The sequence below is a fragment of the Falco naumanni genome, chromosome 1, assembly GCF_017639655.2.
Source record: "Falco naumanni isolate bFalNau1 chromosome 1, bFalNau1.pat, whole genome shotgun sequence".
Lineage (NCBI taxonomy): Eukaryota > Metazoa > Chordata > Aves > Falconiformes > Falconidae > Falco > Falco naumanni.
The window spans coordinates 566,802-591,904 of NC_054054.1; the positions used below are offsets into that span (position 1 = coordinate 566,802).

At 40.1% G+C, this 25,103-nt stretch overlaps 1 protein-coding gene across 16 annotated transcripts in view; it reads right to left on the minus strand.

The window, feature by feature from the left end:
• Nucleotides 1-25,103, minus strand: part of LDB2 (LIM domain binding 2) — a 220,578-nt gene that overhangs the window by 140,850 nt on the left and 54,625 nt on the right. For all 16 annotated transcript variants that reach the window (XM_040596303.1, XM_040596129.1, XM_040596385.1 and 13 more), the window contains one exon: nucleotides 1,132-1,234. In XM_040596303.1, the coding sequence (XP_040452237.1) occupies nucleotides 1,132-1,234 (103 nt within the window). The remainder of the gene's footprint in view (nucleotides 1-1,131; nucleotides 1,235-25,103) is intronic.

Genomic DNA, 25,103 nt, shown 5'->3' on the forward strand with positions numbered 1-25,103 from the left:
GGACTGATAACACAACTAGCAAATCTGATATCTGACAAGTTGACTCAACCTAATCAGGACAGATCAGCTGTTACCAATGTTGCTATAGGCTGTAATTTGAGGACCTTTACAGAGTTATCACTTGCTTTGAAAGGCAAGAAACTGTAATTCTGTCAACACTAATCCCAGAATGTGCGTTCAAAGCGGTTGTTATTTTTTCTCCAGGAGAAGGTAACACTTGTCAAATAAATACCTGAGATAATTGATAAAAGGAATTAGAAGTATGTGAATGATACGCTGACAATCAGTCACTCTCACGAAAAAGAACCTCACAAGACTCAGGACATTAAGTAGAGAGTACAAGCTGTCACCATGAAGCAGGGGTCACTCTGAATGGAGTGAAACAATGGGCAACGCAGTCTTTCAATATTTACTTATCTCGCTGTTGCTTAGTGCTAAAGCTGAGTGAATTATTCACTACAAACAATTTGGTCGATGAATTTTACCCCTTTTTGCTGCTCAGCATATGCAGGCAATGGATGCCAATGCCATCAGGTTTATTCACTGCCTCACTGTTATTCAAGCTTTCATTTAGTGCTTGATTGAGAGTATTCTAGACTTCCACTGCTGTTCAGACAATACCCAGGGCAGGTCCTCAATGTGTGCAAACAGCATAGATCCACACAGCTGATGGAATAATGATTATCTACACCAGCAAGGATATAGCTTTTGGTATTTTTGTTTTTATGATCCCTGTTTAAATCTGGAAGCCCTTCCAGCAACTCTACTGAAACTTGCTACAAAGTTCCCTTTCCATGAATAATTTTGCCCACAAGACTCAACACTTGAATGTTTGTGGAAACCAAATTAAAGAGTGCAAGTACAGCCATTGCAAATTAATTTAAAAATTCCAATTATTATATTGTATTATTTGCCCTACTCCACTAGGAAATAATTTATTTTCATGTAATAAGAGTCAGAGGAATTCCACAAAAGATGGATTCTCAACCCATGCAATTCTTTAATGAAATTTGATGGTCACTGAATACAAACAAGTGACTCTGTCATTGCCAGGGTTGCATCTGTCTCTTACAGATAAAACTGTGTTTAGAAACTCAGGCTTAAAATTTGAACAAAAAATGTATCTCTTACTGTATCGCTTTGGTCCATCTTCCAAACAAAATGAAAGGGTTAAAGTTGCATCATCTTCAAAAAATTCAGTTGCAAAGGCATCCCACCAGAGGTTGTCACTATCCTAGGAAGCAACAGATCATTCACTTAACAGGAGGCAAAATGAAAATATGTTCATCCTTTGTAAAAGAAATTCGACAGGATCACACATAGTTTGCGCTTTACCAATCATTTTGGGGTGTAGATGTCTATATGATATTTCAATTGATTTTCCTAGATAAAATTCATTTCTAGTTTAAGAAAAAAGCTAAAATGCTGAGTTTATTATACAATAAACTTTCATTTTATCAAGGACATTAAATATGTAAAAACTTTTGTTCTCATAAACACAGATTTTTCTTCAAATGTTAAAAACGATTTTATAAATCAGTTGCAAATAAAGCGATTATGACTTCCCCCCTCCCCACCCCCTTTTCTGAGCTGTGTATCTCAAATGCTTGGTCCTAATAATGAAAAAACCTCAGTACTTAATTCTATAATGCTACATAACCCGATTATCAGCATGAGCTGACAAGAAAGTTATTTAGAAACTAAATATAATAGCCATTCCACTCCAATGCATTTAATATAAATACAATGGTACTGCGGGTTAATTAAATAGCAGCTAGTTACTTAAATGTAGTTGTTGTGAGAAATCTTTACTTTCCAGTGCGATACACGAAGTGAAAACAATATTTTAAGATGACCTCTGTATACTTATACTTACAGTAATACACATAGCTGGAACATAGCAATTATTAATATAATGTACAATGTAAAGCACATACCCATACACCACTACTTTGACAATTGAACCAGGCATCTTCAGACCTCGGTGACCGACCACAGGCACCCAAACCTCAACGTCTAGCACCTGTGCAAGTGGTCCAGCCCGCAAGGCTTTTCAGAGAAGTCGGGCAACAACCAGATCTACTAGTTGTTTCATTCAAAAGCTATGGGTATATTTAACAGCTGGATTTGAAATGTTTGGTGCAGCTTCTTCTGCTCCTTTGAGGCCCTGCGATTTAAATCGCATGCAGCACACAGGATAAGCAACAGAGCGGGAAATACGCTTCTGAGGATGCCCCAGTTGCACCCCTCAGAGGCACTCTATCCCACTCAGGGCAGCTGCCTTCCCAGTGTGCAAAGCCACCTTCATTCAGCATAGTAAGCACCGAGTACCTCTTAGTGCCTACGCAATATATAACTAACCCAGAAATATTTTATCTTCACAGGAAAAAAAAGCTGAGATAAAATGCCAATTTAAGACAAAACATGTATCTATCATATCCATTATACGTACACATGCAGAGAAATAACTGTCTGGGGTTTTTAGTACTGCTCCTGTTTTTCCTGAAGATGTTACTACTGGATTTCACTCCAACCTGCGGAGCAGGGTATCTTTCCTGCCTCACAACTTCACTTTGATTTTTGTCATGCACCCAAAGGAGAAAGGGTAGGGACATTTTTAGCATTCAGGTCCTACCAGACACCCCCAAGAGACTTCTTGGCTAGGTCAAAGCCTGTAATTCACCTTCCTTGTCAAGGCTCATCCCACCCTGCAGTGGCAGGACACCCAGCATCATGGCCCTGCAGTGCTCATTCAAATTTCAGTCACGCAAAGAGGTACCAAAACCGTCCCCCACAACTTGGAAAGCTGTTGCCACAGAGAGCTGCTGCTCCTTCTTCTTTGCTGGTGTAAATGGGACGAGTATTCCCATGTGCAATCAACGCTCCATTGACAAGGTGAGTAGCCAAAACAGTAAGAATGGAATATATATGCTGGTGTTCAACAGGAGCCCAGCCACTAGCTTCTAACAACACATCTTAGAGCACCGACCCCTCACTCGGGACAGCCTGGTGGGGGACATTATAAGCCCATACCAGAGGGTATTGTCCAACAAGTAATTAGGAGCTACCGCTCTCTGCCATTTCCCAAGACAGGCTGTCGTATTAACAGGGATCTTTCGGACATAATTGTCATAGGGAAGGAAGAGAGGAGAGAAGGATGTAAGAAATGTCACATACCACTTTTGCACTCTCGTTAACTCAATAGTTGAGTATCGCTGGATCTACTGATGCAGCACCCAATGACATGGGAGGCAAAAGCAGAACATGACATAGTTGGGATGCAAAGGCGCATGGGAAAGACGGAGAAGATGCAAGGAAAGTGCAGGGCCTCACCTCAAAACCACACATATTTGCACTCACTCTTGCTTCCAAGAAGTCTGAAGACAAGGAAAACGTGGAGATGGAATTACTGTGGATTCCCTCCCTGGATAGATGAAACGTCCAGATCCTGTCACAGTTTGGATGCTGTCCAAGTTCTTTATCTTATGCTTTTGCATATTTTATGTCAGGAAGAAGGAAAAACAGAAAAAGCAACACCCCACCCCCACCCACAAAAAAATCCCCAAGCCTTAACAGAATACATAAATCCTGTCAAGCTTGCATATGCTCTGCTGATTAATTCTATGCTCCACCCTTGTCGCAGGTGGGCCCAACTACTCTCACAGCCAAATCGTGAACAAAACCGAATGAGGTGTCCCCTAGCCAAGCTGAAAAAGGATCCAGTTATTACCAAAAAAATAGTAATAATAAAATCATCTCCTTTTTTTTTTTTACAAAAAGGGGATGGTGAAGGCAAGGCTGCCCCCAGGCATCTTTAACTTATGCTCTGACAGGTTACGGGGGATTTTGCCAGAGTAATTATTTTTCTATTCAACAATAATGAGAAATTACCATGGCAACCTCCCTTTCACGTAGTGCACTCACACGCTCAAACATTGAAATAATGGCCTAAACATAACAAAAAAAAAAATTAATACTTAAAAAAAATTTGTATTAAAATAAACTTCAGGAATGTGTCAAAGGAGAGAAGAGGGCAGAGACAGCCAGCAAGTTGGGTCAGCGGTAAGGATGCCATGCTGCTGTAGCCAGCTACCCAAGCAGCAAAACGTCCTCTGCCGCAACTGTCATTGTTCCCTCTGATCCCCTCCACCCTAGTATTATTTGTAATTTGAAGCATGGCTCAAGTCTGAATAGGGTCTCCAAGTAAATGGAATCCTAGGGTTTCAATATTTTTCCCTGACTCTGATTTCTTTGGCAAATGTAATCAGATTTTAAGTACAATGATGTTCTTTTTCCCCCTCCATCTAATAGTCCCACGTTCACTGTGTGATCTGAGAGTCAAGCTGGGCTCTTCTTTACACCTTACACACTCACATGATTAAGAGTCTGCCAGCCAAATGAGGCTCTCCTACTTGCCTGTGATGGTGACTGCCGAACCAAAATAGATCTTGCAACTGGAATATAAGGCCAACCGAGCCTATGCCATTTTCTCCAAATTCCTTTATTTTTGTTTAATGACTTGGAAGGCAGAATGGAGTTCATGTAAAAAGTCAGTACATGAAACCATGCTCCAGAGAGGATGCAGATACCTTGCAGGACAGAACTGGAATTCAAAATGATTTTGATAGATTGCAGAAATTATCTGAAGTGAAGATGAAATTCAATAAAGTGACAAAAGCACAACTACAAAATGGGAAATAACTGATTAAGCAGTACTATAGAAAATGGTCCAGATCATAAAGTAAATATATCAGCAATCTGTTGCTCTTGCGAATAAGGGAGCTGTCTTAGATGCAATTCCCTTCCACTCCAGCAAACATATCTCTGGAAAGACTTCAACTGGAGCATTTCTGGAGTACTGTGGCCAGGCCTGGGCCACCCAGTCTTAAAGAATTTAGCTGAGAACAACGGGAATCATTGAGTTTAAAGACATAAGCAAACAAAAAAGCCAACCCCAAAGCATTCATAGGAAGCAAGGCGGAAGGGCCTAGCCATGTCTAGTATAAGACAGAAGCAGCTTACGGGAAATGTGGCGACAGCCTTCAACCCTATGAAAAGATTGCTACAAAGAAAAGCCATCACTTGTCCTTAGTGGCTAACAAGGACAGAAGAAGTAATAATCAGCTCAGTTTTGCTGCCATCGTGAGTTAAGGGGTTTAATCCCCTGTTACAGGTTTCTAGACTGGTGTTTTGGAGATGGGAAGAGGTACAGAGCATGGCTACCGTGCTCCCAAGAAGAGCGGAGAGAGAGTTCCTGCTGCCTCCAAGCCTCAGGCGGAGCTGCCCCATCATGCAGCTCCATGGCTTATGCCCAGCGAGAAGCAGATTTTGGTTTTCTCCCTCACATCGCTTTTGGCTGTACACATATGACAGGTGCAAATAGTATATTAAAATGAGAGTCATGGAAACAAATAAATGCAGTTCTGAATACACACAGGAAACACATCTGTTCTGAAATGGGACCTTTTCCTTATAGAATCACTTTTCAGCTAAGAACTGAATTTCTAACATCAACTTATGTGGCTTGGCATTGGACAAGGCAAAAATAAAAAGAGATAGTGCCCTTGGGAGCTTACATTTTTCTTCTGGCACCTGCAACCCTTCCCTATTGACACTTACTATTTTCAGAACTCTATACATCCACACTCCTGTTGGCAACATACACACTCCTCATAGTCTTTCAAGTTAATGCTGCATGAGGAAACTGCTGTCTCCCCAAGGAGAGAATGGTATTCCTCCCCTCCTCCCATTCCCAGCAAATCAGACTATACTTGAGCTTTTAAAATGCAGTTCCAGATAAGATTTTGCCATTAAATACACCTGTAAAAACTGCACAGCCATTACAAATTATGAAACTCACAAGATAAGTACAATAAAAAAATCTGACATTAATGTTTATACTCAGAGCACACTGACAGACTTTTAGAAATAAAATACCTGAATACAAGAAACCAATAATTTTCCCCATTAGCTTTAAATTAGACCCATCTTGAGTCTACCGAACACGTTACAGTTCCAATATAAATTTCACAGGAGTAACAAATTAACAGGGATCTATATATCTTAATTTTATACATTTGGACATTTGAGTACTGACCTGTAGATTGTGCAATGCACAATTTTTTTTATGATCTGGCATAGGGTTTTTTTTCTATACATAAAAATTCTATGTGGAATACTGATATTTTGAGTCTTAAATGTATTTTCTTGGGAACAGTATGAACAGAGTCAAAGAACAGAATACTCACATACAGTACATAGGTGGCAAACCTATATAGCCAAATGGCTCTGTCTGTTATCACACAGGTACAAGACACACACCTATCTTACATTCACAGTATCTTTGCTGGCACTATATGATACCCCGTAGTTAGTAAAAGCACCTGAAAAAGGGGACCAACCAATCTGGTTGCCCAGGGCTAGTCTGGAAGGACCATCTTTGCTTTTGCATTTGTTATTCTATCCCATTTTATCTTAAACATAAAGCACATTTTACATAGCTTTAAAGATACCTTTAATCTTGCAGCTAGTGGTCTCTCACAGAATCTCCAGCTCCCCTCCCCCTGCCAGGAATGCCCGACTCTATTCCTTCCATTTGTTATTTCACACATATTCACAGTTTTAATGGTGTTGCTTGCATTTATTTCACTTACTTGTGTGGCTGGATGCCATCTCTCAAACAATATGTAGTAAAACTGGCAGAAAGATTTTAGGACTTGGCTTTGGCCATAAGTAGTTTTCTGTTCCATTATATACTTGCAACTTCTTGCCAAAGCTCTGCTCAATGCCCAAAACATATCAGTTTCTTCAGCTTACTTAATAATTAAATTATTGTTTACATTCCACTTTGGAACTTATCTTCATTTGTACAGTAAAGAAACAACACCAAGTTTCTGTTTTATTGAAAAAGCAGAACATAGCAATGCAAGAGATCCCCATAGCAATGCCGCCCCAGAGAGACTGACTCCGGTGCAAAATGGGGGCAACGCTGCTGCTTCTCATGTAAATCTGAAGCCACTTTAAGAATCCAGTGGAATTACAGGGAAAAGCTCGTAATGGAAAGCTACTCTTACAGATTCACTGGAAATTCTTAATATAGCAAGAATCTGATTTTTATTGCCTATAAACCACTCCACTATAAGGCAACAAAAGGGGGGGGGGGGGGGGGGGCGGAGAAGCAGTAACAGCTCATAACAGCTCATTTTCTGAATGGGGAACTGTGAAAATCAAACATTAATTATTTGGTTTCAGACAAAAGTGTGAGAAACAAAAAAAAAAGAAAAAAAAAAAAGAGGCTTTGCAAAATACGCAAATTGATTCATGCCATTTTCTGTGAACCCAGGGATGTGGGAATGAGCTTCGCTATAGCAAAACAATTATGCTGTAACAATACCGGTCATACAGCTCAGCTTTGCACATACACTGCTTTGACATAGCGCCACTCGGATTTTCAAATAGCGAGTCCACACTGGGCAATTATACCAGTGGTTCGGATTAACTGCAGCATGCTGACACAGGTACAAGGAAGAGAAATATTTTTCTTATGTTTGGAAGGATGGTTGACCTCTACCTTGTTATTTGGCCACTAACATATGCCTGAATTAGATACTTTTGTTAGAGTAGTTGTGGCAACTGCTTGCTAAGCTGGCAAATCACAAGACCAGTCTACACACAGCTATAGAAGTATAGTTATTCCATTACATGTCAGCCACCCAATTTTTCTGTTTACACAGATGCTACATGTATTTCAAGTTGTATATATTAAAATTGGAGTCTTTAAAATTATGAAGATCTTCTAACTTAAGTTGTCAGGAAAGGATAAGACAGAGTGCTATGTGGTTCAATCTAATAACAGTCAAAGAAGAATGCCTGGTCTCAAACCAATTATCTGTCATTCTTTAAATTTTACTGCAGCTTGTGGACAAAAGAGAAACGAATCCTTAAATATTCACTCTGTGCATGTTCCACCGTTCACCTACAGCAAACAGACACTGATCGCAGAGTTTAATACTGCATTATAAGTGGTACAGAGCAGAAAGAGTTAATTTATGAAATGTGTTATTTCACCTGCTTCTTTAATTTGAATTCATTATTTCCACTCCTGGAACTTGTGCACAAGAATGAATAGGAGAAAGAAAAGGGAAAAAAGAGCAATGAAGCTGGGCTCAAGACATATTCCACTGCCATTTCCTTTTAACCGCTATGGCATCATCCTTGATATTTCACAGCAACATTATCAATATATAGCAGAAGATGTTCTTTTATCCTTTTTAAGTGTATGGGATAAGATTGCTCTTGGTCTCTATGGATAAGACCTATATTCTGCCTTTGTGAACAAAAAGACTGGGCATTAACAACTAAATCATGTGCAGTTGTTAAAAATAGACACTTCTACCCATAGCTGAGTACTTGTTTGGACTTGGTATATATAGAGTGCATGCTAAATCCATATTCAAAGTTATTTTAAATTTGAGCCCTTTTTTCAACAGGCATGAGGAGGTGTCTAGTTGGCTGGGAGCAGTAATGGGTTTAGTAGTATTCTCCATCCACGATCATTGCAGACAAATCACAGACTTGAGTTTTGTGTTTATCAAAAATGAACCACAGTTACACTTGTCTATTCTGCCACGGTATACCCCACAGCCTCAGCCTTTAAGAATGGTTTATAGAGATGGAATATTAAGTGTGTCTATTATCTATTGTACCACCGTCAGTCATATGAATGTTCCTATTTTATTCTGACATTTTGACCTGGTTTCTTTCTTACCTTGTTTACTTCCATCTATATAAGTAAATGGAAGCTACTATGCCATCTATCCCAATGAAAAGGCAGTAACTAGTATTGCCACCGGTGAATACAGAGCATCAAACATTGCATGTCACTGGGGCACACAAAAAAGAAAAAAAAAAAAAGTCATATTCCCAGCAACGTTAGTAAAACAGTCTCTCTGGGTCTACCTACCCAAGTGCACCAACTCCCAAGGCTCTAAAGTTTAGTAAACACAAATGCCTGTATCAGTTATTACCGTGAAAGTAAAAATATTACTGACAACATTTAAATACTACAATGGGAACGTGATGAAGACAGTCCTTGACACTTCCATTTCACACTGGACTCTCACCACCGCTTTGTTCACTGAAGTCTCACGAAAGCACTACGCATCCTGGAGACAAGTACAAAGCTGGGACCTTCCGAGGTCCCTGCCTCTGAACAACTACAATCTAAACTGCAACCTAACAGGCAGGATTTTGAAAGGTAAGAAGCAGCCCTTCAGCTGAGTTAAGAAAACATACTGCTTTCATATCGTGTGCCTCTTTCTTGTGCAAGTCTAATGGCTCGGGTAGGGAAGGGAAACCAGGTAAGACAAACCATGCTTCTACCTACATTCCAGCTTCCTGGAAAAGTATCAAATGGTGACAGGGCTAAGGAATGTGACAACAAAGAGTTTGCTTTATCATAAACAAAGATGATATGGGTTGAAAAGACATATGATACTTACACACCTTCTGCCCTACAGACTTTGAGAAAACTCTTGCAAAGACTCAGTAAAGACTTTTAAAATCAAGGATATGCTTAAATGCTTTGCTGGACTGGGATCCAAATATGCATTTGTTAGCCTGCAAGTCAAATTAATTTAAAGATTATGACTTCCTATTAAGCTTTGCAAACCAGCTAAGAGCGTATCACAATGTCGGACAGCTCTGTCTAACCAAAGAGCTGTTATTTCTTGGAAAGGTAGATGAAGTGGAAAAGATCCACTATACCGCATGTTCCATCTCCTTTAGAGGACACGTAATCTCATGCGCAAAAGCTTAACTTAGCAGTAAGTAGGTAGAAAAAGAGAAAACATTTAAGAGGGAAATATTTAAGAAATTACACCCTTTTGTTACTATTTACAAGCATATCTACACTTTAAATTATATATTGTTGGCTGCATTTAAGTGCTTAATGATATAACTGTGGTTCTGGGTGTTCAGGTATAACTCGAAGAAGTTGTAACAGCACGATGTAATTCCAGACAGTGCAGAGAAGGAAATGTTACAGTTCTTTACTGAAATTCTGGTAAGAAGCAACAGCAAAGCACAAAACTGAGTTCTTTGTTATGTGTTAAAACCAAAAGGAGTACTGTATCTTTTTTACATAAACAGTGCATATTCTTCAGTTAAAAAAAAAAAACCACCTGTGGGAATTAACAAATAACTTCTTAAAAGAGATAGTCACCTGCAAATTGTGTCCCTTAGAAGTTAATTCACATTTTTTATTAATCTCAGAAGCCCTACTCTTGTGATTTTTTTAAAGGATTATGCATAACTAAAGTACATTTCAAGTTAATTCCTGTATACATTCGGTACTTATTAGAATTAGTAATCACAGCCATTTTTGTCAACTGGCAGCCATGCTATCCACAAATATATTATATTCAAAAATGTGGGTTTCAGAATCTAAACTCCATTTAAGAGAGAGAAGAAAAAAGGTAGCACAAAGGTATTTAGTTATTACATCCATATTTTAGATTCTATTTGGTCCAGTTTTCAACACTACAGCATAATTAGTATCATCCCTATCAGCCATTTGGGCCACTAATTAGCTGAAGTTGTCTGTCCTGGTTTTGGCTGGGATAGAGTTAATTTTCTTCCTAATAGCTGGTGCGGTGCTGTGTTTCAGATTTAGTATGAGAATAATGTTGATAACACAGGGATGTTTTTATTTATTCCTAAGCAGTGCTTACCCTAAGTCAAGGAGTTTTCAGTCCCCGCGCTCTGCCAGCGAGCAGGGGAAAGAGAAGCCGGGAGGAGCAGAGCCAGGACAGCTGACCCCAAGTAGCCAAAGGGATATTCCATACAGAGCATCAGGCTCAGTACATAAACTGGGGGGAACTGGCCAGGAGCAGCCGATCGCTGCTTGAGGACTGGCTGGGCATCAGTCAGTGGGCTGTCAGTACTGTGAACCACTTGGGGATTTTAGGTTTTATTTTTTTCTCTTTCTTTTTGCTGACTTCCTTTTCATTACAATATTATTGTTGTTGTTGCGTTTGTTATGATTATTATTATCAATATCAATATTTTATTCCAATTATTGAACTGTTCTTATCTCAGCCCACAGGTTTTACCATCTTTACAGTTCTCCCCATCCCACTGGGGGTGTGCGGGAGTGAGCAAGTGGATGGTGCTTAGTTCCTGCTTGGGTTTAAACCACGGCATTGTCAGATGCTCGGGTTTTTGAAAGTAATACAGCTACATTTACTACTTGTAGGTTTTGATATATAAACACATGTGCATTCAAACTTAATCAAACAATAAGGCTGAGCTTTTCAAAGCTAATTAAAATACGTGTGCATTCATTTTCCATTAAATTCAGTGGAAATGAGGTGTTGGAATATTCTGTGCAAGGCTCCAAATCCCAGCATGGGTATGGAACTTGTTACATTTGCTGAATCAAAGCTGGAGGGTGACAACAGGGCTGGGATTCATTTCACCCGGAGACAGTTGTCTAAATTCATACGAGATAAAAAGCCTCCTGGAGATATCCGTCTCTTCACTGACTGTAGAGGGAGCCTAGAGAATAGTTCAGACTAGCCATGTAACTTTTACAGGGATAAAGGTAGGTAAAATAAATCCTATTCTACGTACCTAGCAAGAATTTAAAATTCTGGAAGAAAACTGTTTAAGGTTTTGGGAGCTTACATAGTGAAGGACAAACATAAGTGAAAAGCTGGGTGAAACAACCATATCTACTTTGTCTAGATTTTTACAGTCTTGGCAGGAAAACCTATAAATGATGTTCAAGTTTTTTGCTTGCAGCACTCAAAGATCTCCAGGCTGCCAGGTTCCTGCTGTTTCATATAAAAATCTCCGAGTGGCAGACAGAAGCTGGAGCACTGGTTAAAGATTTCTGCCAGTATGAAATGCTTTAAATGAAGAAGATGTGATTATTTGCCTGGCTTCCTAACTTCACTCCCCGGCTAACCATAGTTGCCAATAAAGTCCCTCAGGTCCTGTGTTTTATCTCACCCTGTATTTAGATACAAATTTCCTGTACAAAGTACAATTAAACTAGAGGCAGAATTCTTGATATGCACCTTCCTACATCCTCAGAAATCTGAAATATAAGGAAATCCTAAGTCAAGACAACACATCAGATGTTGCCATTTCTCATGTATCATTCTGCTACCGTCAGATCACTCGGTCACTCCCTGTTTCTGTCATGTAGCACTATCCTTCTCAAGGACATAACACTCACCAACAGGCATGTGACAGGTAAGGCTGATTAATGAAGGTACAATAAGCAGGACTCCAGGTTGCCCCCACAAAGCGAGGATGGGTTTTGCTTAAGACGCTCATGGATTCTCAGTATACATCACGGTTTACAAGTTTTGATGGTGAGAAGCACAGGGTAGTGAACTTTTTAAACTGGGATTTACATTTATAAGTTAAAACTGATTCAAATGGAGATGTCTGAATCACCTGCTTATAATGAAAAAACTACTTAGAACCAAAACTTTTACTGTTATTGCTGCTACAATATTGTATAACAGTGGAACAGATCACTGGCAAGGGTGTTAAGGTTGCTGAATCAAAGGATATTTAATTCCAGTCCTGAAAGGCACTGAAAGAAAGAGAGATTGAAGCACACATTGGGAAACCCAGAGGTTTTGATAACAGAATGTTTTTGTGTGTTTGTTTTAATTATTAACTTTAAATTTTCACTTCAAAAGAAATGGGAGAATTTATGCTTGCCAAGAAGGGCTCCCTTTCCAAACTTGGTCTGCACTGAGCAAAGTAAGTACAGCTTTCTTATAAATGGCATATCTTATCTTGTCAACCTCACTTAAAGTAAAAAAGCATCTTATTATTATCAGTAGTAATAAGAATGTAGTTTGGTGAACAATTCCTTTACAGAAGCCAGCTATTACATACTGTAACAAATTAAAACTCCAAAAGTCTATGCAGGTCCCCAGAGAAATGCTATTTAATAAAGCAAACACCGATATTGAATGTGACAGAATTCCATTTGCTACAGAATCCCATCCAACTGAGTTTGGCTGCAGCTGAAGCAATTAGAGAAAGCTGTGATTTAATGATTATGCTAAAACCCTAGACAAACAAAGCTCTCACCTACCAAGTGGCCACTTAGCTGTATCACTACCACCAAAATGTATAAAAATCCTTGTAGGATTTTATTTGCTGTCAGTCAACTAGTAGCAACATGAGCAATTATTTACTAAAAATGTCTACTTACTAGCTACCCTGCAGCTTAAAAATGAAAAATGTATAAATCTAAATTTAAACAAAGCAAGCAAGGCCAAGTGTGAACTACATATGTCAGGGAAATTACCCACTAAGGTCATCCTTGTAGCTGAGACCCAATATGATCTAGTCAAAAGATCATAACAGGTCAGTGTTTAATCCTTTTTTTTCTTTTTTAAAAAAATAATCTTTATGTTGTGTATGATAATCCACTGGAGCCTAACCTCTGGGTCCATAAACATCTAATGAAATTTTAAATGTCTTTTCATCACAGGAGTAGTGTCCTATGAACCATAGCCTATCACTTCAGACTGTGGACCTCTTAGATCAGCAGTAAAAGTGATTCACTTGAGATTTCTTACCTTCCAATAGATGGTATTTGGCCTTGCCTATTTTCTAATGCTTTCAAAATTTCTTTGTATGAAGTTGTAGGATGTAAAGCAATATAAACATTGACCATGTGCATGTGACAATCTGGAAAACTTGCTTACAGAAAGCTTGGGATTTTGCTTAGAAACTTTGGACTTCCTTGGTGTGTTCATGCCAGTTGACAAGCTCTATTGTGAAAACTAATGGTCTTTCTGATTTTTAACGTTAATGGTCTGAGAGCTGAGTGAGTGATACCTGGGACTGCTGATGTAGATTTTTAGCTTCATTGCCTTCCAGATGAAAGCATCTTCTGACAAAGAGCAAGCAAAGCCTTGGGAAAAGCAATTGCCTTCCCCCCCAACTTCTTTAAGGAACAGGATCTAGAGACACGGTGAATATCTATAGCCTAAACAAAAATACCAGTGTTGATACAGCCTTTTAAAACCATAAAGAAGATGAAGTCTGCAAGAAAACTCAAACACACAGAAAACTATTTTAAGAAGGAAAACATTTTTGCATAACATGGTGAATCATGCACAGAATTGCTGCAGAGGAGAGTGAAATAAAGCAGCTATGTATAGGAATGCACTTCTCGGGCAGCTCAGACCTGTTTTCAAAGATCTAAATCCTCATGTCGTAACAAAAGCATATAGTGTGGGGCTTGGGGTTGGTTTTTTGGGGTTTTTTGTTTGTTTGTTTGTTTGTTTGTTTTGCTACAGCTGTGCAGTTTTAGCTAAAATAAGCAATAAACGTGTTCAGAACCTTAATTTATTTATTTATTTTTTTAAAGTACTATGTGATCCTCAAGAGTGCTGTAAACCCAGAGTACCTACAGCTTCAGAGCTTTTCTAGAAGATGTGTGCCCGGACTACTAAAGAGCCTGAGAAGGCAGCAGTAGCCCTGACAAAGCCAAGAAGCTACATGGTCCCATTTCTAGGAATGTGCAACTGCTAGAGGAGCTGTTATCTGAGAGTGACCCAGAAAATCAGAAGAGATTCAGTGCTAATGTCTTCTTAGACATGGGAAAGCCTATGTCAAGCTCAGCCCAGAATATATGGATCCACACCAAGCAGCCTGGTTTCTACCAATGCAGCGACAACCACTGTGAGATGTTGATGTATTTCTATGTACTATGTTTAATCAGAGCCTACACAACTGATCATAGTTGGATCTCTCTCTAGGTCCTCAAATAACAATTATATCAAAATATCACAAATCCTCTTCTGAGCGCGCTGGGCTCAGGTACTGACTGTTCAAACATCTTAGTATTCTCCTTCTCCAAATCAGTTCCTCCACAGCCAGCTTTACTTTCACACCTGATTTCTGTATGCCACACTGAAGGATCACCTCTCTGCTCTAGAACGAATGACTTCTGTTCTTTTTTCTCCCTCTTGCTTTCTTAGTTTTACTTTCTGATTTGGAACAGTTTTTTTCTACAAACAGATGCACTGGTACAGACATGCATATACTCACTTTTTGTTAATATTCTCAGCTTCTGTTGTAGTGTCTCCTGGATCAGGTCATCTGCCTCTTAAAAGCATGGATTATGTTATCCCTGGTCTGAGGCACTCTAGAATGAACATCAACTTTTTATAACCTCCACAACACGTGAGGTCTGAAAGCCGCAAGAGGCCCATCAGAAACTGCCAGGTCAGCCCAGAGCCCACCATGTATCTCACAGCATATCAGCAAGGACAAAGGAGCGTACTGGAGATCAAATATGCTTTGTATTAAGCAAGCAGCTCCTTGTTCAGACTCCTGTGAACGTTCTAGTTCAGTGAGGCTCAGCATCTGGCAGGGGTCAGATCTGGGCTGACTTCCTTCAGACTTGATTCAACACTCTTCAGAACAGCTGGCAATTGCAGCCTTCAGGTCCAAAAGCCTTGATGAACTCACAGAACAAGTACAGAATCAAAGCAGCTTCCCCCCGTCTCCCTGAAAATACTCATGCACCTTGTGGTTCTGATGGGACCACAAGCAGGATTACGCTGTCAGTATTCTCCTCATCCCTCTGCCAATATCCCAAGCGCTCCTTAGTAGCAGCCAAGGAGGTCATACCAAACTGCCATGGGGAAATGGCCTAGAAACTGCAGAGATACGGAATGTTTCCAGTTGTATTATACAGTGTGCTACAGACACTCAATCCTATGGGTTGTCAGTTGATAAATGCCAACTGAACCCAGTAGTCAGGATGGGATGCGAAAACTGAAGTGCCCTCTGTGTTCTACAGGATGAGTCTCACAATGAAGTGTCGTAAGGAAATATCTAACCTATCGGACCATCAGCAGCAGTGCCTTGCAAACATAAAGGAGACATGATGTTCCACAATGCTCCTATGATAATAAGCACAGCAGTCAGGCAAAATAAATGTCTCCTAAGAAATGTAAGGTGAAAAGGTGGTACTGTAGGAAGCAACCATAGCTCTAAGAATTGATGTTTCCTACTTGAAAGAGTACACTCCTTTTTCATCCCTAGCAAATGTCAACATGCCAGGTGTACTTCTTAGAGTTAATGAAGTACTTTTGTACTTCCAAGGTGGCTATATGTTGCATTTTGAGAGAAAAAACCCAAAAGTAACTAACCCATAGTGAAATAAAGAGAAGCAGGTATAAAATTTGTTCACTTTGACTACTGCTACCATAAGGAAACTAGTATATGTTATGTTTTAATATAAAAACATTATGATCAAAATCATTGCTGATTTACAGGGTCTGCCCCAGGTGAGATACAGCAGTGTCTGTTCTGCATGGTACAGCACTGGGAGCAAACAGACCTTGTAGCTTAACATTTGAAATTGTCAGTCTTCAGTACCTACTTTCTTGCTACAATCTTAGAATAACTAGGTCCTCTATTCTTCTGCTGTAGGGTGTGCACTCTGTAGCTCGTCCTATCAAGAAATTAACTTGAAATGAAAGCTCTCAGGTCTTCTAGATTGATATTACAATGCACTACATAGATATTAAAGGTATTAAAAATATCTCGTTCTTTTTTTTAAGAGCAGGAGCCTATCCTGATGGTACACATGGTTGCAGAGAAGCTTTAGTGTGACAAAATGCATTTAAACGTGAGCAAGGGAATAAAGGGAATTCCAAACCCTTTTTCTTCTTCAATAGGATGATATTTAAGCCAATTGCATGATCTTTCAGAGCCTGGCTTTGCTTTGGGTAGAAGCATTGAGTGGCTTGCTATTTTAATTGCATATGTTCATTCTCATGGCCATCAATATCAGATAACTGGAAGCTCACTTGGAGGCAGGGTGTTAAACAGAGTGCAAATTTCTCATTTGGAGCAGAAGAAACTGTGATCATCTTTGATATTATCTTTTCTCATTCAGCTTCTTTGATTTGAGTGTTGGTATCAAAAGAAAGTGACCTGAACGTATTAAAGACGACGCAAGTTTCACCATTCCCTGTTGCATATGACTTAAAAATTAATGGTTCATTAATATCCAAACAGATCTGCTCTGGGGAGACCTGATCAGAATTCAACACTAGATATCATGAGCATCAGAGAGCACTGCCAATGTGTTTTTAAAAAGGTCCAGAAGAAGCATGTCTTGTACATTATTTCCGCTGCCTTCACCACAAAAGCAGTATCTCTGCTTCAGTGACAGAATAAATACATGGAAATTTAATTTTTTTTTCTCCAGTTCTCAAAGGGACAGCATTTTGCACCAATATAAGAAAAAATCAGCTTATTTTATCTAATTTATGACATACTACCCACTGGTAGGAAAAGAAAGATGGCAGCTCCCCTTCTTTCATGCTTTGATAGAAAGTCAACAGAGAAGTAATACAAACTGACAGGTTTTTATGACTGACCTCCTGATACCTACCGGTGCATAAACATGCAGTTGTTAAAACTTTCACTAGGGCCAGGGTTATCCCCTCTTGACTAGGAGTCTGCCAAGTCATAAATAAATAAGCTAAAAATAGAATTCCAAAATAATGTATTCTATTTAGTGAATTCTGCCACTAAAATGTCACGTCCCAGAAAATCTCCCAACAGGGAAGCTGAGATTTCACAATTTCATGTCTTTACTTTCCAGACGTTGCACAAAACTTGGTAAATAGGAAGGCCACCTATGTCTCTTCAGTAACGAGTGGTGTTCCTCAGGGGTCCTTATTGGGACCACCACTGGTTTGTACCTTCATCAGTGACATAGACAATGGGATCGAGTGCACAGCCAGCAAGTTTTCAGACAACAGCAAGCTGTGTGGTGCGCTTGACATGCCTGAAGGATGGGATGCCATTCAGAGGGACCTGGACATGTTTAAGAAGTGGGCCCATGGGAATTCTCTTGAGGTTGAACAAGGCCAAGTGCAAGGTCCTGCACCTGAGTCAAGGCAACCCCCGTATCAGTACAGGCTGGGGGATGAAGGGGTTGGGAGAAGCCCTGCAGAGAAGGACATGGGGGTACTGGTGAATGAAAAGCTGTACACGAGCTGGCAATGTGCGCTCGCAGCTCAGAAAGCCAACTGTATCCTGGGCTGCATCAAAAGAAGTGTGGCCAGCAGGTCAAGGGAGGTGGTTCTGCCCCTCCGCTCTGCGCTGGTGGGACCTCACCTGCAGTGCTGTGTTCAGCTCTGGAGTCCTTATTACAGGAAAGACATGGACCTGTTGGAACAGGTCAAGAGGAGGGACACAAAACTTATCAAGAGATATGGAACACCTCTCTTATGAGGACAGACTAAGAGAGCTGGGATTCTCCGGCCTGGACAAGAGAAGGCTCCAAGGAGACCTTATTGCGGCCTTTCAGTACTTAAAGGGGGCCTATAAGGCAGATGGGGACAGACATTCTAGTAAAGTCTGTTGTGACAGGACAAGGGGTAATGGTTTTAAACTAAAAGAAGGTAGATTCAGACTAGTTATAAGAAATTTTTAATTTTTTTTTTATGATGAGGGTGGTGAAATGCTGGAGCAGGTTGCCCAGAGAGGTTGTAGATGCCCCACTCCTGGATACACTCAAGATCAGGCTGGACCGGGCTCTGAGCAACCTGATCTAGTTGAAGAAGCCCCTGCTCATTGCAGCACAGTTGCACTAGATGACCTTTAAAGGTCCCTTCCAACCCAAACCATTCTATGATAGACATCCTGAAGGTGGTGGGCTTTGGGTAAGACTGATCCCAGCAGCTGGATGCAGAGTGAGCCACAACAACTCCCTTCCCGTGTGAGCATTTCTGCTCCGCTCTGCAGCCAAGCTCCTGTTAACAGGACTGCATTTTTTATTTTACTCAGGCTTTTTGATTAGCTTTAAATCACTTGACAAACATCACTTGAACCACACCCTCAAAAAATTATGGAGCTCTTTTGTATACAGTTATTGCTATATACTATTTAGAAATAAAAGTGGCTTTTGAACAGTAAATATTTTGGGAACAATTCTATCAAGGCAATGCCCATAAAATTCAGCCAAAGTATATCCCACTTCTCAAGCATCCATTTTAACACCTTGTCCTACCACTGCACTGCTGAATAATCCACAGGCAGGTGTTTGCAGTGTGACAGTCAATAGAAGTTGTTGCTGAATAATGTAAAAATCTTTTTGTAGGGAATTTTTCAGATTACAAATCTGATCTCAATTTGATTTGCTTATGTAGATTTCTGCAACCAAAGTTTAGTTCATACGCATGTTTGTGAACAATGAATTTAGGGGCAGGTTGCCAAGAGGAATGCAATCATCAAAAGAAAAATCACTTTTTGATTAAATTAAATTCATTTCCAGCGGAGACAGAGGTAGCTTATAAAAAATGAATTTCAGAATTAAAGAATAGAAAAAACAGCATGACAACCTACTATTGCTACTAGTTAGTCTGCCACACAATGAGATTTCTGTTTATTTAAAAAAAACACTACTAGGAAATGATGAGTAAAGGTGACCAACCATAAAGCAGGAGCAACAAATCTGAGCAGAGATAGGAAAATTGTTACAAACAGTTCATGAACAATAAACAGTGAGCTATAACACTTACCTGAACAATTTCCAAAAGCAGTCAAAGATTTATGATCTGCTTTTGAACGTTTCATAAATGAAAAACTTACAGATACGCTGTCTAGAAAGAACAGGAAGCCAGAACCAAAGAATGCCTTCAGCACCTAACCCAAAGTCAATTCAAGTCCATCCCTATCCATGTTTTTAATAAAAAAGCCTCCACAGTGCAATCCCTCCCTCTCTGAAAACACTGTCACGTCCACACTGAGAGATCCTAAATCAGATAAATTTTGGCTCCGTCCTGCCCAAGACGTCTCCTCCCCAGACAGCCGCAACATGGTTTGGCAAGTGCCAGTCAGCACGTAAGCATCCACAGGGCTGGGCCAGTATGGGTAAAGAGGAGAAAATTCCTACGTGAGGTTGTGTATTTACCATGTATTTACCAAGAAGGCCCAAAGTCAAGTCTCTCGGTGGCTTGCAGAGATTAAAAAGCTGCCTCCTCTAGCACTCAGGCAAAGCTCTCGCTTCCAAAGAGGCACTGTTTATCCCATTTAGCCACTCTTTTGAGGCTGTGTCACTGTTTTTAGAAGGGATGACAAACTTCCCTGTCCAAAAAGGGACCAAGCAAAAAGGGACTTTATGCTGGACCTATGGGAGTCAAGCAGCTCTGGGAGCCATGAATCTCATATTTCTGGAGACCAACAGCTTTTCATACGGGTCTCTAGTCACACCTGCATTAGCAAGCTGCAATAACAGCACAGCAGCTGGTGCTGATGGTCCAGTGCCCACGATGTATGGATTTGGGGGGGCAAGGGAGGAGGAAAGAAGGGTTTAATTTCAACAAGCTTGAGACTAATCTCATGGGCTGAATGCTGAGGCGCAATCAGAGACCTTAAGGTCCAGTTCACCCACACCAGGACTGCTTTGCAACAGGACCCAATATGCAGTAAGTGGAGACACTCGGATAATTTGCTTCAAAAGCGGTAATCCAAGTACAAACTAAAACACTAGCAGAGGTGAAGATGCAGCCCCTATTACCTTTTCCAGACACAATTAAGGGGGAAAATAGTGCTTATTTCTGCACCCATTTTTTGAGAAGAAAATTTTAGGTTGCTGTCCTTAAGGATGTGGGTGGGCAGCTGTAACTGAGTGAATCACAGCTCTGGAGAGGTGCTGAGCTTTCACAACAAAACAAACAAAAAATAATCCCCCTTTCTGAAGACCACCCCATCACGAGCTTACTACTGAACCTAGCAAATGGCTTGTTTGAATCTCTGCTCTGAGGTGCCTGGCTTTCATTTTATGCTTTACATGGAATCAGCCTGTGGTTTTATTCCATTCTAGGGGCCAGGCACCTAGCTGTGAGTTGACTAAATATTACTTTTTTTCACTTAAGTTAATTAGTTAACTTAACTAATTAAGTTAATTAGCTTAAATTAAAACCAGTTAAGCTAATTAACCACTTAACTGGTTTTAGCTAGGCCACTCTGCACGTGAGAAATAATCACCAAAATAAGAAACCCATGAGCTTTTAATTATGCACGGAGCGATACTCCAACGATACTGCACACCCAGCTTGGAAGAGAGATCTGGGGCTACATTCGGAGGGCAAGCACACTAAAGCAAACCCCACTGACTTCAGAGAATCCCTTCACTTCCCGTGACAGAATCAGTGTGACAGAAATCAAAATTTGGCGCTTAGGGCAAATTTAAGCCTGACATGGCTCTGGAATGCTTGACAGGTGCTGCCCGTAAGAGGGTCTTCCTCTTTGTGCCTTCCAGGGGAAGAGCAAGGAAACCTCTCTCATGGCTTAGCTTTAGGAGTCTCTTTGCCAAGTACCTGCCATGTGCCTAAAGGCATTAGAGAAACATGGTTACATTTATTATCATGAGGCCAGTTGGCTGTGTTAGAATATCTGAAATAAACCCCACGTTTTTTAATGGCCTGGTTGTTTTTTTGCAGAAAGCTGAATCTCGGTATATAAGCTGTCATATCAGATTCTATTTTATTCTTTTATTTTTACAAAGTATTGCATAAACAGGAACAGCTGGTGTTGATTTATAAACACCAGAGTTCTCCTGAGAGTTTAGATATTATTTTGCCAACATTTCAGCCTAATCATTTGCAAGCAATTGTTCTGTACCATAGTGGACAGCAGTTCTCCTGCTGCCTGGAGACAAAGATTTTTTCTACTAATAATACAAACAACGTAATTCTGAATTACACTTAGAAGAAGGAACTTATGTACATAGATCGATATCTGCATATCGGATATGCATACATCTGTCCACATAACTGTGTGTGAATGTCTTCTTTCATCCTGAATTTCTTCTTAGAAAATGCCACAACATTCACTCCTCCAATCTCTGGTAAAATTATTGTAGCCTGTTGTAAATAGCCAGGCAAAGGCCTTGGTCCCTGAGAGAACCTGAATGTTATTTGCCTGCCTGTGTACCTTGAAGTAAGGTGTGAAAATGCAACGAGTTGTTCAGCTTAATGTTTAACCAACCTTAACTGGGGGACACTTTTTCCCCTGTTTTATTTACAGTACAGTTGCCAAGTTCTGGCACAAATACTCTCCAGACAACAGTCTCTTCCCCTATGTTATCCTTGTTCGTTCCCATTACAGAGCCATGCTGAGCACTGAAGCAAGCAGGAATCACCTGATCAGATAACCATGTGATCAGTTACTTAGAGAATTTATTATGAGCTAAAAGATGTCCATTAAAGTTTCATAAGCAAATTGAATTCCTGCATCTCCAAGTGGTGGCACTGAAGTTTGTTATGAAAGTCAGACAGTTTTTATCTTACTCTAAGTTGAATAAAAGAAAACCAAGGCTTGGTTAATAAATCATTAAAAGATAGCAAATAAAGGCTAGAAATACCTGGTGAGCTTTCACAAAAGAGTAAACCTACCAGCCCATCTCCCAAGGACCTGAGATGTTAGGTAGTCTTGTAGGACTTCGAAAGAAGATGGATAACAAGATGAAAAAGTTTGCCAGGCATGAAGAGTCACGTTGCCTAGCTGATCTGAATGCTAGGATTTGTGGGAGGCTTGAAATACTAAACAACAATAAAACAGCAGAGGGTATTGATGAATGCAAAGTAATGCATATGAGGGAAAACAATCCTAATTAGATCTAAACCACAATGGACCCTAGCTATTATCACTCGGCACAAAAATCTCGGAACCATTATGGATAATTCCATGGAAATGTTGGTTTAATGATATGTAGTGATAAAAAAGGCCAACCGCATGCTTTCAGCTCAGAAAAAAAGGTAACTGGGGATGGGTACAATAGAGGTTTGCAAGTCATAAAAGTTCTGGACTTCCTTGTCTGCAATTAGGGAATGATTATTCAGGCTAATAAACATCACTGTAATAAATTAATTTAAAAAAATCTGGGGACACCTAATAAAATTAGCTTACAGTTTTAAACGCAGTAAGAGGAAGTAATTTTTCATACAATGCACAAGCTGCAGAACTCATTGCTGCCGGGCTTCATAGAAGTCACAAGCATAAACAAATTTTAAAACATATTAGGTGTATTAGCAGAGGCAGAATGCATTGGTAATTCCTGAACACAGTACTCCAGGTGCAACCTCCCATTCGGGATGAGCTGATGTATCAGTAAAAGTATTTGGTCCTTTCCCAGCTTTGCTCACTTACTTTCCCAAACCATTTGCTGCTGGTGGCACATCAGTGGACATCTGACCCCTCTTCCCCACAAATCTTTTCTTCTGCACAGGCTGATGCCAACGGCCTGATCTTTTGTGTAGGAAATACAAAATCCTGTAACTCCCTTTGGCTTCCAGTTTCATATCAGTGTCTCACCCCCAATTAACTGTTTCTCTGTTCATATCCCTTTCCCCCTTTCTTTCCCCCATTACTTCCTCATGGCACTAACCAGCGATAGCACTATTTCTTTTCTCAGCTAATTCCACTCTCCTACCTGCCTTCATTAAACTTTCTCAAAGATTTGTAACTTCACCCAATACGATGCCTTTCATAAAAATTTTGTAAGACAAAGATCACCTTCCTGCCAAATTTCAGATCCTTATTCCAAAACAATAGGATGGGGGACAGAGGGAGGGAGGGGAAGCTACAGCTATTCAGAGCAACGTTTGCCAGGATTTTTCAGTGTGGTCAAAACAAATATATTTTCCCCTTGCCTAATGACTGGAAATGTTTGAATCTTTTTTGCTGTAATTTTCCAAAACAGATTCAACTAAGAAGAAAACCAGCATGGAAAGCTTTGCCCCACAGAGATGCCAAATGGTTAAAGTCTGGCAACATTATCAGCAACGGCAAACAGAGAGTTAACATGGAGAAGGTTAGACAATCTTAGTAAAACCTTATCTGTTACACCACTAAAGAGCACAAAACATAGTATAAAACATGTGATTACTGAGGTTTCTGATATAATTAAAGCATAGCCACCTGTGATAGATTTTGGCAATCATTTCACTGCACATTATTTTAAGAGTGCATTATTTTATTTTGCAAGATGTCATGAAATTTAAAAAATCCTTTTTGTCATGGGCCAAAAGGACTTTTAAAACTAGAAGTAATGAGAACATCAGCCCTGGCAATGATGGCAACAAATACAATTTTCTTTGTTTGCAAGTATCCACAATTATTTTTTTTTTATTTAATGGCTGTGTTATGATTGATTTTCAAAAATGGGAAAACAGCCATGTTTAAAATATGCCTCACTAACTGTAAGAGACAGTTTTAAATGCAGTTAAGTGAAGGGATTCGCAGCTACAATGGAGGCTTGAGGCAGTAATTTACCGCACTGAGCACAGCGAAGCCTGGCTTCACCTCCCTGGCGACGAACACCGAGCACCAGCTTTCAGCCTTGGGTGCCAGGCTGCCTGCATCGCTCAGCACTGGCCCTGCGCAGGCGACCAGGTCCCGGGGATGACAGCTGCAAGGCGATGTACAAAGTCCCTCCTTTTTCTCCGGCCTGTCACACATCACTATCAAGAGATGCTGTACTTGAATAGCCAAAAGAATAACAGATAGATTTGCATATGTGACTTCAGAGTTTCCTGGCTTTTCCATGCTTAAATAAGTAGTGGTCCATTAAGGTTGATCTTCTTTATTAATTATATTTGAGGAGATAAGTACACTCCCAAGCTCACTAATAATGGCCAAGCTCTTAGTTCCCTGGAGAGTGGTTCAAGTGTCTCCTTTATGGCTCTGTAGGCCAGAAAAGCTTTATTTTTCACAGACCACAAGGACTTGACTGAGCTCACCTGTTTCCTTTCTGTAGGTAAACAGAAACCGTTTCCAGAGATGAGAAAGGCTACTTACCAGTTTACAAGATCTGACCGTTAATGAATCTGGTGGTTTTAATCCAGAATTCTGCCAGACCTTCTCCACATCAGGACCTGTGATGTACCTCCCTGTATTTATGGCACAGGGATCCATCCTTTCAGTCGAGCACAACTTCTCTGCCACTAGCCTAAAGGTAAAGCCAAGCTGTGTGCCATGTGCTTTTCCTCCTAATAAAAGCTTCTAAAAGAAAGTCTGCAATAAACTTCATT